Source organism: Schistocerca serialis, chromosome 9 (assembly GCF_023864345.2).
Source record: "Schistocerca serialis cubense isolate TAMUIC-IGC-003099 chromosome 9, iqSchSeri2.2, whole genome shotgun sequence".
NCBI lineage: Eukaryota > Metazoa > Arthropoda > Insecta > Orthoptera > Acrididae > Schistocerca > Schistocerca serialis.
Window position 1 is genome coordinate 482027805 of NC_064646.1, and position 21104 is coordinate 482048908.

Below are 21104 nucleotides of genomic sequence, written 5' to 3' on the forward strand. Positions count from 1 at the left end.
TTGCCCCGTGACGTAAGGGTGTTGTGTTGTGTGACATCATGACAACACGTAGTTTAGTTTATGAGTGTGTTGTGTTTGTAGATGTCGTCTTGTTGCGGTTGGTGGTGTCTTCTGGTAGTGTGTGTACAGATCGCGTGTCACGTGGTGTATTGGATTCTTTGGGTGTCTGTGCTTGAAGTGTGCATTTATTGGTCGTGAGTGTAATAGAAGAACAGAAATTAGTTTCAGTGAGTTAAGAATTAAGTTTCTGTTGTGTTTATGTTGCTGCAGTGTCGTTTGATGTTATCGGTTTGCTGTTTGTAGCGTGTTATGTCATTTAATTCTATTTGTGGCTTCTTTTGTTGTATATGGATATGACATCTAAGTTTAATAGTGCAAGTCTGCAGGCTGAAATGGGGGATGACATGTTCGTCATTAAGTTTCTGCAACTTTTTGGGCTTGTGACGGAGATAGTGAAATGCGTCATATGGAAGCAGAATATGTGAGTTGGGGGTTAGTGTGTAGTGATGGAACTTTTTAATGGTAAGTAGTCCTTTTCTTGGGTCTATTGTTCGTGTGTTATGATGTCCGATGGGGTTTTTATGTGTTGTTGGGTCAGTGTTATTTACTGCATGTGTTGGTGGTTGATGTTGGTATCGGCATGGATGTTCGTGTAACCTAAACAGACTCAGAAGCTGTATATGTCATGGGAAGCGACCGATTCAAATTTGTTGTCATAGCTATGTGTGTTTTGGTACCGTGAGCTGCTGTTGACATATATAGGTCAAGGGAAGTGTCCAATTCCAATTTTTGTTGTTTAAGGTGTTGCTTTTGTGGTATTGATAGTCGTGGTGTGATTATAATGGTTGGTTTTTATTTTTCAGTATCGCAATTGCGGTTGAGCTATATAGGAGAAGGGAAGCGACTGATTCCTGTCGATACTGTGGAATTTTGTGGTTTTTATGTTGTCATTTCGTGTGATTTGGGATCATGGTGTGTGTGTGCGTGTGTGTGTGTGTGTTTATGTTTAGTTTGTCCCGAGCCAAAAAACCCCAATTTGCCACACTGGTCCCATTACTTTGATTATATTTCTGGAGAGAGATGTGTCTGTTGGTTTTATATGCATTTTCATGTTTGTTGTCATGTTTATGTAATGACGTCATAGGTGCCATATTGGAGATGTTGAGAATGGTCATTTCCACTGTATTGGTGACGCCATGGGTCAAAGCAGACGGGTGGAATCGGATGCTTCTGTAATCCCTTGGCCCCTGATATTTCTTTTTGAAGTGACTTCAGTTATTATTTGCAGAAAATGTTTAGGCATGGTTGGAGTGTGATTATGTAGCACTCCTGTTCCTCCCATTCCATAACCACTGTCACTAAGCCCTGACCTTTTACCAATATATTTAATGGCAGTACTTATTTAATGATAATGATGAACGTAGATGCGATGAAATATAACCTAACACACTGGAGAAAGTGGTATGTTAATCCCTATACCTTTCTAACCGCCAAAGAATAGTCGTGACCTTAGGCAAGCATCTTGTTCTCTTAGTATGAAGTGTAAGGTTTTGGGGTGCATACTGTGCTGGGAACTACTTGTGTTCTTTTGCAGATGTTGTGAGAGCAAGAGTGAGTGGACACAGCGTATCAGCAAGGTAGGGCATGGGCATCTGTATTCCTGTGCTTGGAGACATTGGTGGGTTGGGGCAGTTATTCCATGACAACGCTGCTCCACTCTTAAGTGATTTACTGTGGACCAAGGAGCTTCGCCAGGCATGGCAATTGCCATGATATCACTTGTAAAAACAAAGCTGGTGTTGACAAGAAGAGCACAAATGACAAAGACGAACATGAAGTGTGAGCTGTAGTCATAACATATAATGTATGAATGGTAACGGAGGCATAATATACAAATGATTAAAAAGAAGTATTGATATTATTCCCAACTGGTACGAACATCATATTTTCGAAGCAGTAGCCTCTTGCCTCAAGATATGGCGATGCAGTTACTTCATGAGCTGATTTGAAGACAAAAAATTAATATAAATCAGTAAGCTGACCACAAAAACTTCCTGCAGACCATCTACTTACAACAGCTGTACAAAATCCAGTGTGTTACACTCCAAATCAGACTATTTTCACTGTGACCGCGACTCTTAAAAACTGTTTCAGTCTGAGTTCGCACCTTTTGAAGAAATTACAAAATACATAATTGTCATAGTATTTCTGAGCTAAATAACACTCATCAAGGGTGAGAAATAAACATATAACAAAATATATCAATCATCATCTGAGAATGTTTCATGCAACATACAATTAAGAAGAAGAATTGTACAACAAATGTCTGCCAGCGTAACAGCAAAAATCTTTCCACAAAAAGACAGTTCATTTAAAAATATGCAAGTGTGTACAATGTGCTGTTATGTGTAGTAGTTAACTTTACATGAATATTCTGGATAATGGTACTATCGTTTTATGAAAGTCAGAAAGTATACACTATAGTGTGGAAAAGAAATTCGTTACAATCCAGAATGGGGTGTGAAGAAAGTGTCGCTTTCATATCACTTATAAATATATAGGAGCTAGAAACTTAATACAACATAGAGACTATCATACAAAATCCTAGAATTACACAATAAATGAGTTATCAGACATGCAGGTATTAAACAGCTGCACGAGCTAAACTGCAATTAGTAATCTGCAAATTCTCATTGATAATTAAATAGCAATACAGAAAATGATATCTACGAAAGGAAATCATTTACAATGATTCTTCTAACTCGTTGACTCAAAAAGGTTCAATACAGTACAAAATATCTCTGGCAATATGTTCCAACTGCAAGTGGAAGTGGAAGGACAATGTACTAACCATTCTGGTGTGTTATTAATCCAGGAACTTCACAAAATTTTATTGTATCCGCACTACCTCAACTGTAAACAAATCGTACACACCACACTAATAACAAAGAGCTGTCTGCAACTCATGCATCACTCAAAGATGTTAAACGATACAGACGCCAAACCATACACCAAAGAATTACTGTACCCGCGGTACTTCAGATCCATGCCAAAGCCGAATTTCAGCTGTGCCAGTTCATTTTTCATCGGAAATAATCAATACGCACCAACTCATTGACACGTTATTGAAGGATAAAAAAAACTCTTCACATTACGAACAATCTCACTTTGCAGTAACATGTAATATGTCTTCGACTAAGCCGAGTACACACACACACGAAAAGTGTCGCCAAAGTTAGTGTCATACTGAAGCTGCAAAGCAGTTGCTTGTGAAAACTTAGTTTCAACTGGCAAAACTTCAGAGAGGCAACTTTTGTCATGCCACAAAAAGTTCAACGTGGTTGTACTTTGTTGCGTCACTTCCCTTTCACCACTGGTCCCTGGTGGCAGTATTCTGTCCCAGTTATCATGGATTAATTGCTGCTGTACTACATTCGATTTCAGTGTGTTTTCATTTTATTACTGCAGAAAGTGAAAACAGTGGTTGGCAGGTACACTTTCATAACTTCTGGAACTACAAGAACAGCAACCTATGCTTGAATTTCTGCAGCAGTGTGTGTGTGTGTGTGTGTGTGTGTGTGTGTGTGTGTGTCCCACAATCTTAAAATATTTTCGGGAGAATGAATAAATAAATAAACTTAATACATATAACCGAAAAGAGAATCATATCAACTTCGTGATTTGTGGAACCAAGCATTGTATAAATTGTGGGTTATATGAAAAAAATAGTTCCCATGTTTGATGTAGCAGCTGCCCAAAATGTCTGTATCAATGGTATACAATGACATTCTAAAATGTTGCAGATGGTATGTGTATGAAGCTGTTGTTTAGTTTGCCATTGCAGACAGCATTTTCGTCTCCGGTTGTTATTTCTGCTGTGAAGATAGATTCACCCTTGTCGGAACGTCATCCTCACGTTTTTGAGCGTTGCCGGTCAGAGGGATTCCTGAGCATTTACACTACACGGCATGTCAACTTCGAAAGAACGTCGTGACGTTACAGGTGCTTCATAAAATACTCAACCGAGTCGCTATTTCGTAGTTCATGGCAAATAGTCATAAAATGCCAAAAGTTAGTTTAAAGCAGCTTGCAGTGAATGCTGTTGCACTTGATGGCGAGGAAGAGGAACAGTGAGCAAAAAGAGTCTGTGTTAGAATAAAAAAAAATTAAGAAATCGAGACTGTGGAGAGCTCCACACTCTTTACAAGAAGATGGAAGATGAGGAGTAATTGTTCTATAAATATTTCAGAATATCTAAACAACAGTTATTTTACCTGTTAAGGACGATACAAATAAAAATTAGGAAGAGAAATTAAAGATTTTGGCGTTCAATATCACCACAGCAGAAGCTCATGGTTTTCCTAAGGTATGTTACATGGGCGGATTTGCTGAGCTGAACAATGCAAATATGGAGGTGATACTTGCCGGTAGCAACAGAGAAATATCACGTGACTCCGTCAATAATCCATCGAAACATTCTTCCCGAGAAACCAGAGGTGTAAAACTGAAACCAAAGATTTGCATGTCATTTTTTTTCATTGATAACAAGTCAAAACATTTGAGCTCCGCAGTCTTGTTGATTCTGAGTGTCCTTTCCAGCTTCTTTAGCTTTTTCTATTTCTTTGTTCCTCTGGCCACCTTTGTCATGCTTTCAGCAGCTTTCTCCGTTTCAGTGACATATTGCCTATCCTTCATAGAGCTCATTTCTCACTTTGCCCCTGTTTTGATGTCCAGTTTGCTCTTAGTAATTAATCTGCTTGTTACACCATCGTCAAAATATATTATGGCGTCCATCACACCAATGTAAATAGCTGACGTGCCAAACAAAACAATTTTTGGCAGGTTTTTCCCAAATGTGATTACCGAATCTTTCATTTAGATTCCGTAATTTGGGTTGTAAACATTTTTCTGGGAGTTTAGTATCTGAAAGAACTCTACATATTTGCTTTAGTTCTACCATAATAATTCCTGGTATAGGGAGTGCATGTGTATATTTTTCTCTATTTGCTTCACACCTGTTATACTTGTGTAGTGTTTTCGTTTGGGTGGAGGACATGTTGTGGATGCTTATCAGTGGATATTCTGTGAAACAGAGTTCGCCAAATTGTTTTTCTCAGCTCACTGGCATTATCACTGTTTCTCCTTATCCCTAGACCATAAGATCCTGTGAGGGTTTCTATTCTGATCTGGTGAGTCTGCCCTGCAACCAACTGCTTTGCTACCAGAGAGCTGTTTTTCCTGTCGTGTTCCCGAAGAGTCTCTCAAGCCTTGACCCATCCTCATCAGCACATGCCCTATAAATTCTATTTTTCAAATTTGAGGTTCACCATATGGTTTAGCAGCCGCAGCGCTATTGAAGTGTTTAGAGTCACCATCAGCAAGGAGTTGAATGTATTGCACACCGCGTCTAGCAGTTGTCCTACTGAAATCAGAGACTGCTCCCTTTCTTTCCATACCACCACTGCAACCCTCAAAGTTTTTGTCACATTTGTGGTCATTTAGCTTATTGCCTCTACCATGGCAGTGTTTTGTTAGATATTCATAGCGCCTTGCTTATATCTACAGATGTAACTGTGACAACTCCATTGTGTGATGTATAGACTCTCTTCTTTCAGAAACCGTCCAATGCAGCAAAAATATCGGTAGATTAACAAATATCTATTTATTTGTCTGCCCTCTCCATAAATGCTTCACTGGCTTCTGTTAAGGTACAAAGCAAAAGTTTACAATATCTCTGAAATTTGACAGTTTGCCATGGGCGTTCCATCATAGCACAGAATACCCGGGCTACTTTTCTTTCCTTCACAGTATACCTCAGGTCATAAGCAAGGCGAATGTTTACTTCACTATAATTTGTGCATTTTACAGGAGATCTCGTTGTACATTTCATAACTTTACACATTTGTGTTCCATTACAATTTTGTTTGACACGCCTCTTCTCTTACTTATGTCTTCTCTAAATGTAAGGGATGTTTCACTATTATAGCATTTACGTTTAGCAACAGACAAAAGCAATTCTGAAAACTTGCAACTACTAATTAAAATGAATCTGTTATTTTCAATATTTGCAACACCAACATTTAGTTCATTTTCGGTAAGATATTTCAACTTTTTTTGAAGCACTGCCTGGCGAAATTTTAGGCCTAACTTCATTTTGTACTTATAACAATTTCTTCATTTTTACCATTTTCAACAACATGCTAGCTTTTATTACCGTAAAATTTACGACTGCAATTAAATTTCCTCGTTTTTGGCATTTTTATGATGCAAAATGGTAGAAATACGCACTTGCAGTGGGAAGTTTACAACAAAAACGCAAGCAGAAAACATAAGTAAACTCAAGTAATCTACCCGTATCGACAGAAAGGTCGATTACAATAAATCTCTGCTCACTGTGCGCTTAGACCAATAAATTCGTAGTGTATGTATATTTTGAGGCAAAAAAGAAAGAAAAAATTATCTTTGGGTTTCAAAAAGGGCTGTAGTGTATTATCTGCTATGACCAGTAGAGATTACGAATAGGGTAAACAACGAGATTTGTCCAAAAATCTTAACACTCTGGTGACTGTCGCCAATGTTGCACAAATTATACAGGAAGAGGTCATGAAAATGGATACCCAAGACACAGTATCGTCTCGAGAAAGACAAGCAGAGGTGGAAACAAGACGCCAGAGAAGCGAACGATATCAGTTGCTGCACACAGCTCAGGCAAGACACCCTATTCTACAATAAATACTCTAAATGGGTCAAATTTCAAGAGTTGACAGACAATTTGGAAATGGATTTTGTGGCAAAAAAAGTACAACACGTAAAAGAACTCGGGAAAACGGCAAGAGACAAACACACGAAAACTTGGGCAACCAACAGGTGTGAACTGGGAGGAAGCCAACAGAGCGATCACGCAGAACGGATCACAGATAACTCTGACAGAAAGACAAATGCGTCAGAACAGATATAGGAAGACAGATTTGGGTACTTCGAAAGTTTCCACAGAAATATTGGCAGACATCATCCAATGGCTGTTGGTTAAAAAATTTACACAAGAGTACTGATTATGAAATCTGATATCGTTAATGTCTCTGCTACTGGTAAAAACAATGTAAGAATAAAACTTATAAAAAGTGAATCAGCCAACCGGTCAGTAGAGGAAAAGGTTTTCACAGAAAATAAATGGGACTGGTGCCTTTCCATTCATAGGCAAACAAACAAGGTGTAATCAGGGATGTTGACCTCTCAATTAGTGAAGAGGAGATACTGAAAATTATTATTAGCGAATTTGAAGCTATAAAGATACGAAGATTTTCAAAATGTGTAACGGAAAATGGAACTGATTTGTGTATTAACATTTGATGCACAGGCTCTACCAGCATTCTCATATATTTGTTGGACAAGGTGTACTGTAGAACTGTATGTGCCTGCACTAAGACAATGGTGCAAATTTCTACATTATAGCGTCACCAGCAATCACTACAGAGGACAGACATGATGTGAAAGTTGCAGTCGACAACACATGGCACAGACTTGTCCATCTTCATCCATAGTATGTATTTAATGCCAAAAAACTTACCTAGCAACAGACAGAGTATGCCATAAACATACAGCAAGGAAATGAATACAAGAAGTAGCTACCTATAACAACATACCTTATAATTAAGTAAGTATAATGGTAAACTCATGTAACTATGCCTCTGCTGTATACAATGTAATAGATCAGAATCTTCCAAATAGCATACCTGGAATACAGTGCGAATAACACTGCAGAAGGTCCTCCACTGAATAGAATGGGTAGCATGCCTCCAAAAACGAACGTACGTCAACAATCGGCGATGAGAGCAAACTATTACATTCCTCGACGCAACATGAAAATAAACATGAGCTCTCCACAAAGTGGTAACACCAGCAACTGTATCATTCAGCTCACTTACCTTCTCAGCGACCAATAAACCCAATAACTTCAAATCTGTACATGCCTACACCTCACAAAGTAAACATAAACTGCAGATGAGCATAGATCATCAGGTGGTATCCTCAGTGTTATATTGACTGTAATCAAATAAATAAAATCAACAAGAGGTGAAAATACAAAACTTCAAGAAATCAGGAAAACTATCAAAAACGTTATAAACAAGATAAGGCTTAAAATTTTATGCTGGAATGCACGATCAGTAGTATCCAACAATGAAAGTTCGCTACATGAATTACACAACAATGAAGTATATAACGCAGCATATCAGAAATGTGGTTTAAGCCTAATCACATATGTTCCCAGCATATGATGTTATATGGAAGAACAGAATGGATGGATGGGGAGGTGTAGCATTTCTTGTCTGGAAGAATCTTTATTACACAATTTCACCTATACACATATAACCTGACGATAAACTCCAAGCGGAAGCAGTGAGAATTCATTCACATATGCACAGTTTCTCGTTAATCTCTGGTTACTGCCCGCTCAGAACTAGAATCCACGACAGAACATGAAGAAATGTCTTCACCTAGACACAGCCATTATACCTGGTGTGTGGTGATTTTAATGTACATAGTGTTGTGTGGGAATGTGGAGATACAAATGGATGTGGAAGATGTCTGGAAGAGATAGCAGAAGACAGGTTAGTACTACTTAATGATGGAACACCAACCAGGGAATCTAATCTGGATAGACGACAGGGAGCGGTAGATCTAACCATATGTCCACCAGAATTAGCTACCATAGCTCAGTGGTTAGTTCAGAGTGATACATTGTGCTCAAATCACCTCCTAATAGAAATTAAACTAGGAATAACTCATGTGATACACAATGAAGTAGAGATAACTGGAAAATGGAGAATAAAAGAAGTACAATGGGAAGAATATATGACATGGAATCAGTACCAAATTTCTGAGCAAAATATACATCACAATGTAGAGGACGATTACAAAACATTTATTGAACTCATAACAAAGCAGCTGTGGAAACAATTCCATTGAAATAAATATCGAAGACCAACCAAAAATTCAACTATTTGGTGGGATGCAGTATGTTTAAGAGCAGATGCAGTGAGAAAACTCTCATCGATAAATACTTACAATATAAGAAAATAGATTTTTAAGAAAAAGAAGAGAGAGAGCTGGTTAGCATTTTGTAATAAAGTAATTTTAATTAATAAAAATATATATCACAGTTATATGGAGATGTATTAAGGCTGTTTGACATAGAGACCAAGGAATTACCAATGTCAAAAGGATGAATGAATCACCCACAGACACATTCACAAATAAATTAGCATGCCCATCTGTTCCTCCAGAACCTCTGAGTGCCCCAGAAGAAGTATCACATCATTTTTCTATGTTCACGATTTACAAAGAAAGAATTATCGATCGTCCTAACCTGTTCAAAGAATACCACACCAGGAATGGACAATATTTATTATGGAATTCTACAGAATTTATCTGAATCTGCAAAGGAAAACTATTGGAAATTTACAATTGTCTAGAATGGTGGTTCGAAAGTAAACATTCTACCAGACTATCAAAACAGCTTTCAGAAACATTACTCTATGTTAGATAATTTGCTGCAACTCACTTTTGACATACAAAGAGCATTTGACAAAACAGAGTATGTTATATGCATGTTGGTGGATATTGAAGGGGCACATGATAATATTGCCCTTATTATAGCAACAAATGTTAGAAATGGGATTGCCCTACAATTTAGTTTATGGGATAGGCAAATTTTTCGTCAGAAGGATTGTCCTCCTACGTTTAAAAAATAAAACTGTAGGCCCAAGGTATGCCACTCTTAGCTGTCCTCAGGGATCGATATTGAGCGCTATTCTCTTTAATGTTTATACAGCAGACTTGAGAACTAGGCTATCAGGAGCTACACAAATACTTCAGTATGCTGACGGTATTGGAATATATACTTCTGATACCAGCCTTGAAGGAACTAAGGGAGTAAACTGAATGCAGCAACAGCCCAGTTAGAAGCCTGGTTGGCACCTAAAGGTTTTCAAGTCTCAGCTGTTAAGATAACTATTGTTAATTTTGGCAGCCAAAAGATTCCACAAGGATTAACACACGTGAGATTAAATAACCAGATTTTCTCAGTCAAGAGTCAAAGTCAGCTTCTAGGAATGGAGTCACGTCTCTCACAGGCAACACATATAGCGTATCTCACAGAGAAGATCCAACATTGTCTCAACAGGTCACGCCTGGTCACAAGAGCATGGTGGTATAGAGATCATAGTGTACTGCTGGTAATGCACTGGAATCTCATAAGATCTAAAATCGACTGTGGAAACATGTTCTTCTGCAGAAGCAACAGGAAGTCAGTTTGAAAACTAGCAAAACTCTAGTTCAGCTCCATCAGAACTTGCCTAGGAGGTACGTTCTCCACGCTGACAAAAGTGTCTTCAGCTAAAGCTGAAGAAATGCCCAATGCCCAATGATGTAAATTAATGATGGCTATCTCCTTCTAAAAAATACTTGCTGTAATTGACCGCCCATTAAACAGAAACTTAACAGATGGTTTCAAGGAGGCATGAACAGACAGGGAATAAACACTGCCCTAAAATAAGAACTCTGCACAAGCTTCATACAATCTAAAGGTCATTTTACCTAATCTCCAAAAAACGCCAACATATCTTACTTCAGAATATGGCATAACGAAATAACTTCACTCGGTAGTTGATGCCTTCAACTTTCCAATAACAACAAATAATGATACAGAACAATTAGTAAAAACTTGTATTGCTGATAATTTACTGCAATATCTCCAGATTTGTATTGATGGCTACAAAGCCTCAATTAAAGGTAGAGTGGATTGCGCTTTTCTATGCCCAAACGCAAATTACAAGAAACTGATATCAATTCCCAGTGAAACTTCTAGCTTTTTAACAGAAGCTATACCTATACTCACAGCAGTTATTCACAGAGCCTCACAATACGGCGCATTCTGATTTTAACAGATTGCAGAAGCTTTTACCAAGACTTGCAGACACCTGCCATTCTCAAAAATATGATCCACTGGTAATAGACATAATGAAAGCTGCCAAAGAAAACGAATATGTGGAGAAGAAGATTTAAATTTATGTGGATCAAAGGACACACCAATATTAAATATAATGAAATGGTCGATGACTTTATGAAAACCGCTGCTCAACATGGTACTTTTATAAATATGTTATTACCATCATCAGACATGAAGAATACTTTATGTATGTAGAAGAACAAGGAGACAACAGAACAACGAATATCAAACTTAATTGCGAATTAAAGATGAATATTATGCTCAAATGCCGCCAAACATTCCTTCAAAGTCCTGGGTCTACACAGTTAAGGCGAACAAAAAGTTTGTAAACTCCATAACCCAAATGATTTTTAATCATGAACCTCTCCCAAGCCATCTTCACCAATTCACTTCCGAGGCAATCCTTATTATGAATGTGATGTAATAACAGTACGGAATACCAATCACATCGTTTTAGAATGTACTCTATATGAAAACCAGCAAATCGAATTTGTTCAACTGTTAATAGATTACCAACTTCCATACCAACTCTCCTGCATCAAAATAATATATTAATTCTAAAATTAATAATAAAATTTTCAGATAAATGTAACCTTACTTTGTAAAATCCCAAAACATTGAAAGGTGGCTGTATGGCCCTCAGGCCAAAAGTAGAATAAATAAATTAATTAATTAATGTGCACTTATTTCTTTGACCATAAATACATGTCATTCCAGAGCTAAGTCTTGACAGCAGAATCAGCCAATAAGAAAGGCGTTACCATAAATCAATGAAAACGTTTGGCGCGAATCGAATAAAAAATAATTTTAGACTTTTACAAAAACATTTGTGACAGTAAATGACCGAGGGAAAAAAGAAATATTCGTCACGAAACGTCTTGGAGTTGCAAGAGCCATAACTCGGGCTACTTCGGCAACCCGTGAAACTTCGTGTGCTGTCTTCTTTTATCCCCACAAAGTCATGATTCTCCGAGACACTCATTGTTTCGTTTTTGTTTGTTAATGTTGTAATGTGGAATCCATTAAATTTGTGGATATGAAGTAATTATCTGGTGAAAGCTGATGTCTCCAGCAGCGTAAACATTGTGCATCAATGAAAAACGAAATGAGTATTCATGCTCCTACATAAACAAGATTCGTCATCAAAATTGATATTTTATCCATGTAGCTTAATTACATTTTGTACTGAGGAAGTCAGGGATGTAGAGATGTTGCAGTGTAGCGTTTTTTGCTTTATTTTCTTTTTTTGATTTTTACATATCTTGTTTTGGAATTTTTGAATTTATGCCCTCTGAATGGCCTTGATGGGGGTAATGCTCGTTTCGCATGGCTTCCCACAAAGTGACTTCATTTTGACGTCATGTGCAATATCGATGACAGCAAGATCGGCTATCGACTTGGTGAGAAGAGAGAATATGAATTTTATTACTCCTCAAGTCACTCACTGCTCTTAGTCGCAGTATATAAAGCTGTACTCGAAAATTGCCACATATTCGAAAATAAAGAGTCAAATATGAATTTTATTGCTGCTCGTTTTAGTCGCAGCAATTAAAACTGTACTCTTAGGGTGGCGCCTAGCCACACCCTCTGAAAACATGTGCGAAGAAACAGCGAAATATTTGTGACAAGGGAGAATATGAATTTTAATACTCCTCACTTCACACACAACAATTTAAACTGTCCTGATAGGTTTCTGCCTACTCACACACTTTAAGGGTGCCACATATTTGGAAATAGAGAGTCAAATATTTGTAAGAAGAAATAATATGAATTTTTTTGTTGCTCGTTTCAGTTGCAGCAATTTAAGCTGTCCTCTTAGGTCCCTGGCTAACCACATACTTGGAAATTGCTAAATATTTGTTTCATTCTCCTTTCTCAGATCAGACTGAATGTAAATATCAGCCCAGTATTGCAGAACATACTTGTATTACATTCATAAGAAAATAACCGAATGTGTTAATAACGCTAACATGAAAAAAATGCATGTAATGGGATGTGAACCAACAACTTTCGACTCCAGAAACGAGGACATTATTCCTTACTAGGTGTTTAACTCCAATCTTCGTTATCATATTCTATGTTGAAGGCATGTATCGTTGATAGTAATGTGTTTGTGATAAATTTTCAATGCTCCGTTACAATGAAACGGCATACTGCAAGTCATAAAACAAGTGTGTTTCATGCGGCTCTGTGAACTTTTCCGGCGTAATAATTGGGGGCATTCATGTCAGGTTTCCAGCCGAAACATATCGTCATCTGGACACAATATTTTGGCTGTCCGCCTCATAAGTGTGACGTCCTGCTCACCTGAAGATGGCGGCCAGGTGGACAGCCGAAATATTGTGTCCAGATGACGATATGTTCTGGCTGGAGACCTGACATAAATACAAATATGTTTCGTTCTTCATTTGTAAAGTATAGAGAAAATAACTCACTCCTAACAAAGCACTCTTCTATAAGGCATTAACCGTCGATAAATCATTATGTGACATTTTGTTATAGCAATAATTATGATAAATCATTCCAAGAATATCGCGTAATTTCCAAGAATGATTGCCTATCGAAGTCGCAGGGTCCAAACGACACATATCGAACGTGCGATTGTAAATCGATCATGCGAGTCTCGTGGCGGGCATTATGATCAATTATCTGTGATCGTCATTTTTATCTGTCTTCCGTTTTTCGTTTAGTTGCTCTAAATTGCATTCCTACGCGAATTATTTGTCAGTTGTTTGGGAAACGCAGATGATTTCTGTCGATAGTGAGTCTGCTGTCTGGCGTTCCTGGCGTTTCTTTGGCGGATTCTCTCACACGGAAAGATCTAATTCCATGCTTATCCAGCGTAGAAAAACAAGAAACCATTTGCTGAATGGACTGGTCTGCCCATTTGCTTGTCTCAATTCCCAAATACACTGAAGAGCCAAAGAAACTGATATAGGTATGCATGTTCAAATACAGATATATGTAAACAGGCAAAATACGGCAACGCGGTCAGCAACATCTATGTACGACAACAAGTGTCTGCCACAGTTGTTAGATTGGTTACTGCTGCTACAAAAGCAGGTTATCAAGATTTAAGTGAGTCTGAATGTGGTGTAATAGTCGGCGCATTAGCGATGAGACACAGTCTCCAAGGTAGTGACGAAGTGCGGTCTTTCTCATACGACCATTTCACGAATGTGCCATGAAGACAGAAATCCGGTAAAATATCAAATCTCACTGCATCCAGAAAAAGATCCTGCGAGAATGGGAACAATGATGACTGAAGAGAATCATTCAATGTGCAACCCTTCCACAAATTGCTGCAGATTTCAATGCTGGGCCATCAGTAAATGTCAGCGTGCAAACCATTCAATGAAACATCATCAATATGGGCTTTTGGAGCCAAAGGCCCATTCATGTACCCTTGATGACTGCACAACAGATAGCGTTACACTCTGCCTGGGCGTGTCAACACTGACATTGGACTGTTGATGGCTGGAAACATGTTTCCTGGTCAGAGGAGACTTGTTTCAAATTGTTTTGAGTGGACAGACGTGTGCAGATATGCAAACAACCTTATGAATCCATACTCTGCATGTCACCAGGAGACAGTTCAAGCTGACGGAGGCTATGTGATGGTGTGGGGCACGTGCAGTTAGAGTGATATGGACTCCTGACTCATCTAGATATAAGTCTGACATGTGACATGTACATAATCATCCTGTCTGATTACCTGCAGCCATTCATGTCCATTGTGCATTCTGACGGACTTGGGCAATTCCAGCAGCACAATGTGACACCCTACACGTGCAGAATAGCTACAGAGTGGCTCCAGGAACACTCTTCTGAGTTTAAACAGTTCCACTGGCTTGCAAACTCCCCAGACATGAACGTTACTGAGCATATCTGGGATGCCTTGCAATGTGCTGTTGAGAAGAGATCTCCATCCTCTGATACTGTTACGGGTTTATGGATTACCCTGCAGGATTCGTGGTGTCAATTCCCTCAAGCACTACTTCACGCATAAGTCAAGTCCATGCGTCATCATGTTGTGGCTCGCAGGGGTTCTACACGATATTAGGCAGGCATACCAGTTTCTTTGGCTCTTCAGTGTAGAATGTGTGGGATGTATTGGGGAGACATACCGCAGCACATCCATGTGCAAACCAACCATTCTGCAGTTGTCAATTGTGCTGGTGCAGAAATGGAATGCCCTACAACAAGAGCTCCTTATCCAACTTGTGGCCCACTTGGGAGCACATTGCAGAGTGTGCATTATAGTCTGTGGTAATCCCACACCGTATTAAGGGACATATCCTGCCTTTTGTAAGGTCCAGAGTTCTGCTTGCAAACTACACTCCTGGAAATGGAAAAAAGAACACATTGACACCGGTGTGTCAGACCCACCATACTTGCTCCGGACACTGCGAGAGGGCTGTACAAGCAATGATCACACGCACGGCACAGCGGACACACCAGGAACCGCGGTGTTGGCCGTCGAATGGCGCTAGCTGCGCAGCATTTGTGCACCGCCGCCGTCAGTGTCAGCCAGTTTGCCGTGGCATACGGAACTCCATCGCAGTCTGTAACACTGGTAGCATGCCGCGACAGCGTAGGCGTGAACCGCATGTGCAGTTGACGGACTTTGAGCGAGGGCGTATAGTGGGCATGCGAGAGGTTGGGTGGACGTACCGCCGAATTGCTCAACACGTGGGGCGTGAGGTCTCCACAGTACATCGATGTTGTCGTCAGTGGTCGGCGGAAGGTGCACGTGCCCGTCGACCTGGGATGGGACCGCAGCGACGCACGGATCCTACGCAGTGCCGTAGGGGACCGCACGGCCACTTCCCAGCAAATTAGGGACACTGTTGCTCCTGGGGTATCGGCGAGGACCATTCGCAACCGTCTCCATGAAGCTGGGCTACGATCCCGCACACCGTTAGGCCGTCTTCCGCTCACGCCCCAACATCGTGCAGCCCGCCCCCAGTGGTGTCGCGACAGGCGTGAATGGAGGGACGAATGGAGACGTGTCGTCTTCAGCGATGAGAGTCGCTTCTGCCTTGGTGCCAATGATGGTCGTATGCGTGTTTGGCGCCGTGCACGTGAGCGCCACAATCAGGACTGCATACGACCGAGGCACACAGGGCCAACACCTGGCATCATGGTGTGGGGAGCGATCTCCTACACTGGCCGTACACCACTGGTGATCGTCGAGGGGACACTGAATAGTGCACGGTACATCCAAACCGTCATCGAACCCATCGTTCTACCATTCCTAGACCGGCAAGGGAACTTGCTGTTCCAACAGGGCAATACACGTCCGCATGTATCCCGTGCCACCCAACGTGCTCTAGAAGGTGTAAGTCAACTACCCTGGCCAGCAAGATCTCCGGATCTGTCCCCCATTGAGCATGTTTGGGACTGGATGAAGCGTCGTCTCACGCGGTCTGCACGTCCAGCACGAACGCTGGTCCAACTGAGGCGCCAGGTGGAAATGGCATGGCAAGCCGTTCCACAGGACTACATCCAGCATCTCTACGATCGTCTCCATGGGAGAATAGCAGCCTGCATTGCTGCGAAAGGTGGATATACACTGTACTAGTGCCGACATTGTGCATGCTCTGTTGCCTGTGTCTATGTGCCTGTGGTTCTGTCAGTGTGATCATGTGATGTATCTGACCCCAGGAATGTGTCAATAAAGTTTCCCCTTCCTGGGACAATGAATTCACGGTGTTCTTTTTTCCATTTCCAGGAGTGTATATATATACACATATCAGGTATGATAAATTAATAGTCACTAAAAACAATTTTGCATTGCCTTCCAGAAGTAAACACATTTAATTACACTTCACAACTGGGCAAACACTTGTCATCATAAAAAGAACTTGTGTTTTATTCTTCAGCCTAACAACTGTTGCTGAATCATGATTTTTTTGGGGGTGGGGGTGAGAGAGGAATGATCATTAGACTTTCGCCCACAGTTGAGGAAGGAAAAAAAAATTTACAACATAGAACACTGTCCCCAATTAAACAATCCACATGCAAATCTTCAAATACTGTTTCTGACTTTATTTTAGTCTATAAAATGTGGTTAAAGTGTGATAATGCTCGCCACTCCCCCCATCCCCTTCCCCATTTCCCCCCATTCACGCCCCCTTCGCTGCAGAATATTGGTTGAGATGACAGACTGATCTGTAGTGTACCCTGGGGTCTAGGTTACGGTAATAGGTGGCAATTTGGTTATGAGTGAATGTGATATCAGTAAGAGATCCTACCTGCCACTAACACATTATTGCTTTCTGTACATATGCAACATCCCAGCAAATCATATTATATTCGATACTTTCCTTACCTGTCACAGACTCCAACTATAGTTTTGTCACCACTTTTTTTCAGTGAACATTTTGCAGATGGGGTCTTGATTTCTGCCATTTCGAGCATGGGTAAGCTCCACATTCTGTGCATGGCAATTTAATAAAGAGATGGGATATGTGGTAAGCATTTTCATATATATCAAAACAACTAACATGTTGTTCATGGCAGCTTACCAAAGGAATGGGATGCATGGTAAGCATATTCTTAAAGAAAATAATACATTATTGCTATTTGTATAAATACAACATTACAACACATCATATTATCAATGATTTCCTTACCTGTCCTTCTATAGGCCTGTGTATTTTTATGTGTGTGCGTTGAGAGCAGCCACAAATTTGTCATAAATGTGACTTGGTTTTTTTCTGCCATGCTGTTGCTGTGGAAAATGCACATATCTTTCCAAAGTTATGTCTGTTTGACCTTGGAAACCATAACACCTGGACCACCAAACCAGTCACGTTTGACAATGTTCTTGGGTTCATTACATGTTCCCATCTCTTCCCATATGCACCCAGGAAAATTGTTGAACACGATCATTTTGGTGATCCACATTATGGTGTGGGGAGGCATTATGTTGCATGGACGTACTAACTCCAAACCTTTGAACACAGTCACTCACCATTCAACATCATTGTGATACTACTCCATCCCAATATTTGTCTCTTCAGGAGTACATTTGGCCCTAGATTAATTTTTGTGGATGACTATGCATGACTGAATCAAACAGAACGCGTGACTGCATCAAACAGCACAGGTGTTGGAGATCTCGAAACAAGAGGGTATTTGACAAATGGACTGGCCAGCCAATTCCCCTGCCTTAATTCCCATCTAGCATGTGTGGGATGTGTTGGCAAGATGTACTGCAGCACATCCACATGCACCAATGACCATCCTGCAATTATCAAATGTGTGGTGGAGGAATGGAATGCCCTACCACAAGAACTCCCTACCAAATTTGTGGCCAGCCTGGGAACACCTTGCAGGGCATGTACTGCTGTCTATGGTGTTCACATACCTTATTAAGAGACATGTCCTGCCATTTATAATGTCCAGAGTTCCGCTTGCAGCTCAAAATATACAAGTATCAATTAGAACACATTGATAGCCATTTAACAATCTTGTAAAATTGCCTTTTTCAAAAAAAAAAAAATACGTCTAAGCCTAAACTAAGATCAACCTAATTGCACCTCACAACTGGATAAAGACTTTTCATGATAATTAGAACTTGTGTTTTCACTAACTCACACCAGGGGGGAGGGGTCAGAAGAAATCATTTACAATGCAGAGAATTGTCACCAATGAAAGAAGCCACTTCAAGGGAAGAAACAGTTCAGTACTGGCATCTTCAAATGCTGTTGCTGCCTTTCGTTTAGTCTATTAAATATGGGTAGAGTGTGATACTGCCGCCCCTTCCACACATAATATTGGCTGAGGTGAGAAACTGGTCTGTAGCATATCCTGAAGTCTTTAAGTTGATGTTTGACAATTTGGTTACAAGTCTGTGAATTCGATATGTAAGAAACACATTGATCAGTAGCGTAGACCAATGTTGAATTTTCCTGCCACAAAACATGAAAAAACATGCTTTAAATATGTTTCCTTGCCTGCCATAGGCTACAGCTGCAATTTTATCACCATTTCTTTTCCATGCTCATTTACAAGATTGGATCTTAACTCCTGCCATTTTGAGCATCCATTTTTATAAAGCAAAACTGGTAACACATTATTCATGTTAATCTTCACAAACTCTGCATGACAGCTTAACAAAGGTACAGCGTACATTGTAAGCATATTCTCAGAGAAACTAATACATTATTGCCATATATACATACTCAGCATTACAGTATGTCATATTAGGCCCTTGTGTTTTCATGTGTGCGTCTAGAGCAGCCACAAATTTGTCACAAATGTGATGTCATGCTTCTCTGTTTTGCTGTTGCTGTGGAAGTTATGCCTGTGGACAAAACTCTTCCCACTACACATTTCAACACCGTAAACCAAAACAGTCTTGAGTGTACACAATACGCTGATCATATTAGAAAATAGGATGTTTTCATTGGCTGATGGTAACTTCTATCACCATTGGCTGAATGCAATATGAAGCAAGTAACTTTGGACTGGAATGTATTTTAGGTCGGTCATATAAGCACTCATTGGGCAGAGAAGAGTGTTCATTTTCCCAACCTAAAATACATCAATTCCAAAGATATTTGCTCCATATTGTATCAGCCAATAATGACAGAAGTTATCATCAACCATTGAAAATATTCTATTTTCTAATACTAGTAGATTTTGTGTGCATTGTTTTGGTTCATATGGTTTAGATATGGATCAAATTTGTAACATTCTGTGATGTTCATGGGAAGAGTTTGAAAAACACAAAAGGTAGAGTATGCGTGAGGAAATTGGATTCAGAGGAATTTGCAATAAAGAATGGACTTAAGCACGGAGATGCCCTGTCTCCACTACTTTTTAATTTAGTCCTAGAATATATTGTATGAATGGCAGTAGATAATTCAGAGGGTATGGAGTTAAACGGAAATATTAAGATATTGGGGTATGCAGATGATCCAAACATCATTAGCGATAGGTGTTGTGGACTGACAAGACAGCCAGTCCACAGTGACGGGTAACCGAAAGGCACACGCTTAAAACTCATGCAGGCTGGCGTGAGGTCTGAAACAGGATACGTAATGAATGCTATAAAGAAAAGTACGTAGCTGCTGGAATACTTAACTTTAATCCATCATTTGTATACATCGTTCTTGATGAGACATGCTTCATACGATAACTATCAATTGCTATGGCGCCTTGCTAGGTCGTAGCCATTGACTTAGCTGAAGGCTATTCTAACTATCTTCTCTGCAAATAAACGAGGCTTCGTCAGTGTTGCATCGCTAGCTAAGTCGTCCGTACAACTGGGGCGAGTGCTCGTAAGTCTCTCAAGACCTGCCGTGTGGTGGCGCTCGGTCTGCGATCACTGACAGTGGCGACATGCGGGTCCGACATGTACTAATGGACCGCGGCTGATTTAAAGCTACCACCTAGCAAGTGTGGTGTCTGGCTGTGACACCACAATAGGAAAGAATCTGTAGCAGCAAATGCGAATGCATTGATTAAGGCTAGTGAAGATGTAGGTCTAAGGATAAGTGAAGACAAAATTAAATACCTGGTTACTACTAGAATACTAACAGCAGTAGATCAAGAAATGTTAATAGTTGGAGACATGCAGTTTGAAAAAGTGAACACATTTAAGTATCTAGGCGTGGACATCACTTCAAGAAATGATATTGAACCCGAACTGAAGAAGAGATTACGGGTGTGAAATGCGTGCTACTTCTCACTGAATAGATTACTTTCATCATGTATATTGTCTAGGAATTTAAAGATTAGAATATACAAAACTTTCATTCTACCAGTTATTCTGTATGGGTGTGAGACTTGGCCTCGCACTGTGCAAAATGAAAAGCCATTTCGAGTATTTGAAAACAAAATTTTGAGGAAAATTTTCGGAGAACAAAGGGATGACATTAGCGGAGAGTGGCGAAAACTGCGTAACGAAGAGGTTCACGAACTCTATTCAAGCCCTTACATAATCGGTATCATTAAATCACGCAGGCTGAAATGGGTGGGTAATGTAGCTCGAATGGATGAGGGCAGGGCAGCACACAGAGTACTGGTAGGGCAATTAGAGGGAAAACATCCTGTGGGGAGACTGAGGCATAGATGGGAGGAC

The 21104-nt window shown here is 40.0% G+C and overlaps 1 protein-coding gene across 1 annotated transcript in view; it reads right to left on the reverse strand.

The window, feature by feature from the left end:
* Positions 1–3007, reverse strand: part of LOC126419235 (ubiquitin fusion degradation protein 1 homolog) — a 57046-nt gene extending 54039 nt beyond the window's left edge. Inside the window, exon 1 of the mRNA XM_050086381.1 lies at positions 2852–3007. Within this exon, the coding sequence (XP_049942338.1) occupies positions 2852–2854 (3 nt within the window). The 5' untranslated portion in view covers positions 2855–3007. The remainder of the gene's footprint in view (positions 1–2851) is intronic.
* Between the last annotated feature and the right edge of the window lie 18097 nt (positions 3008–21104).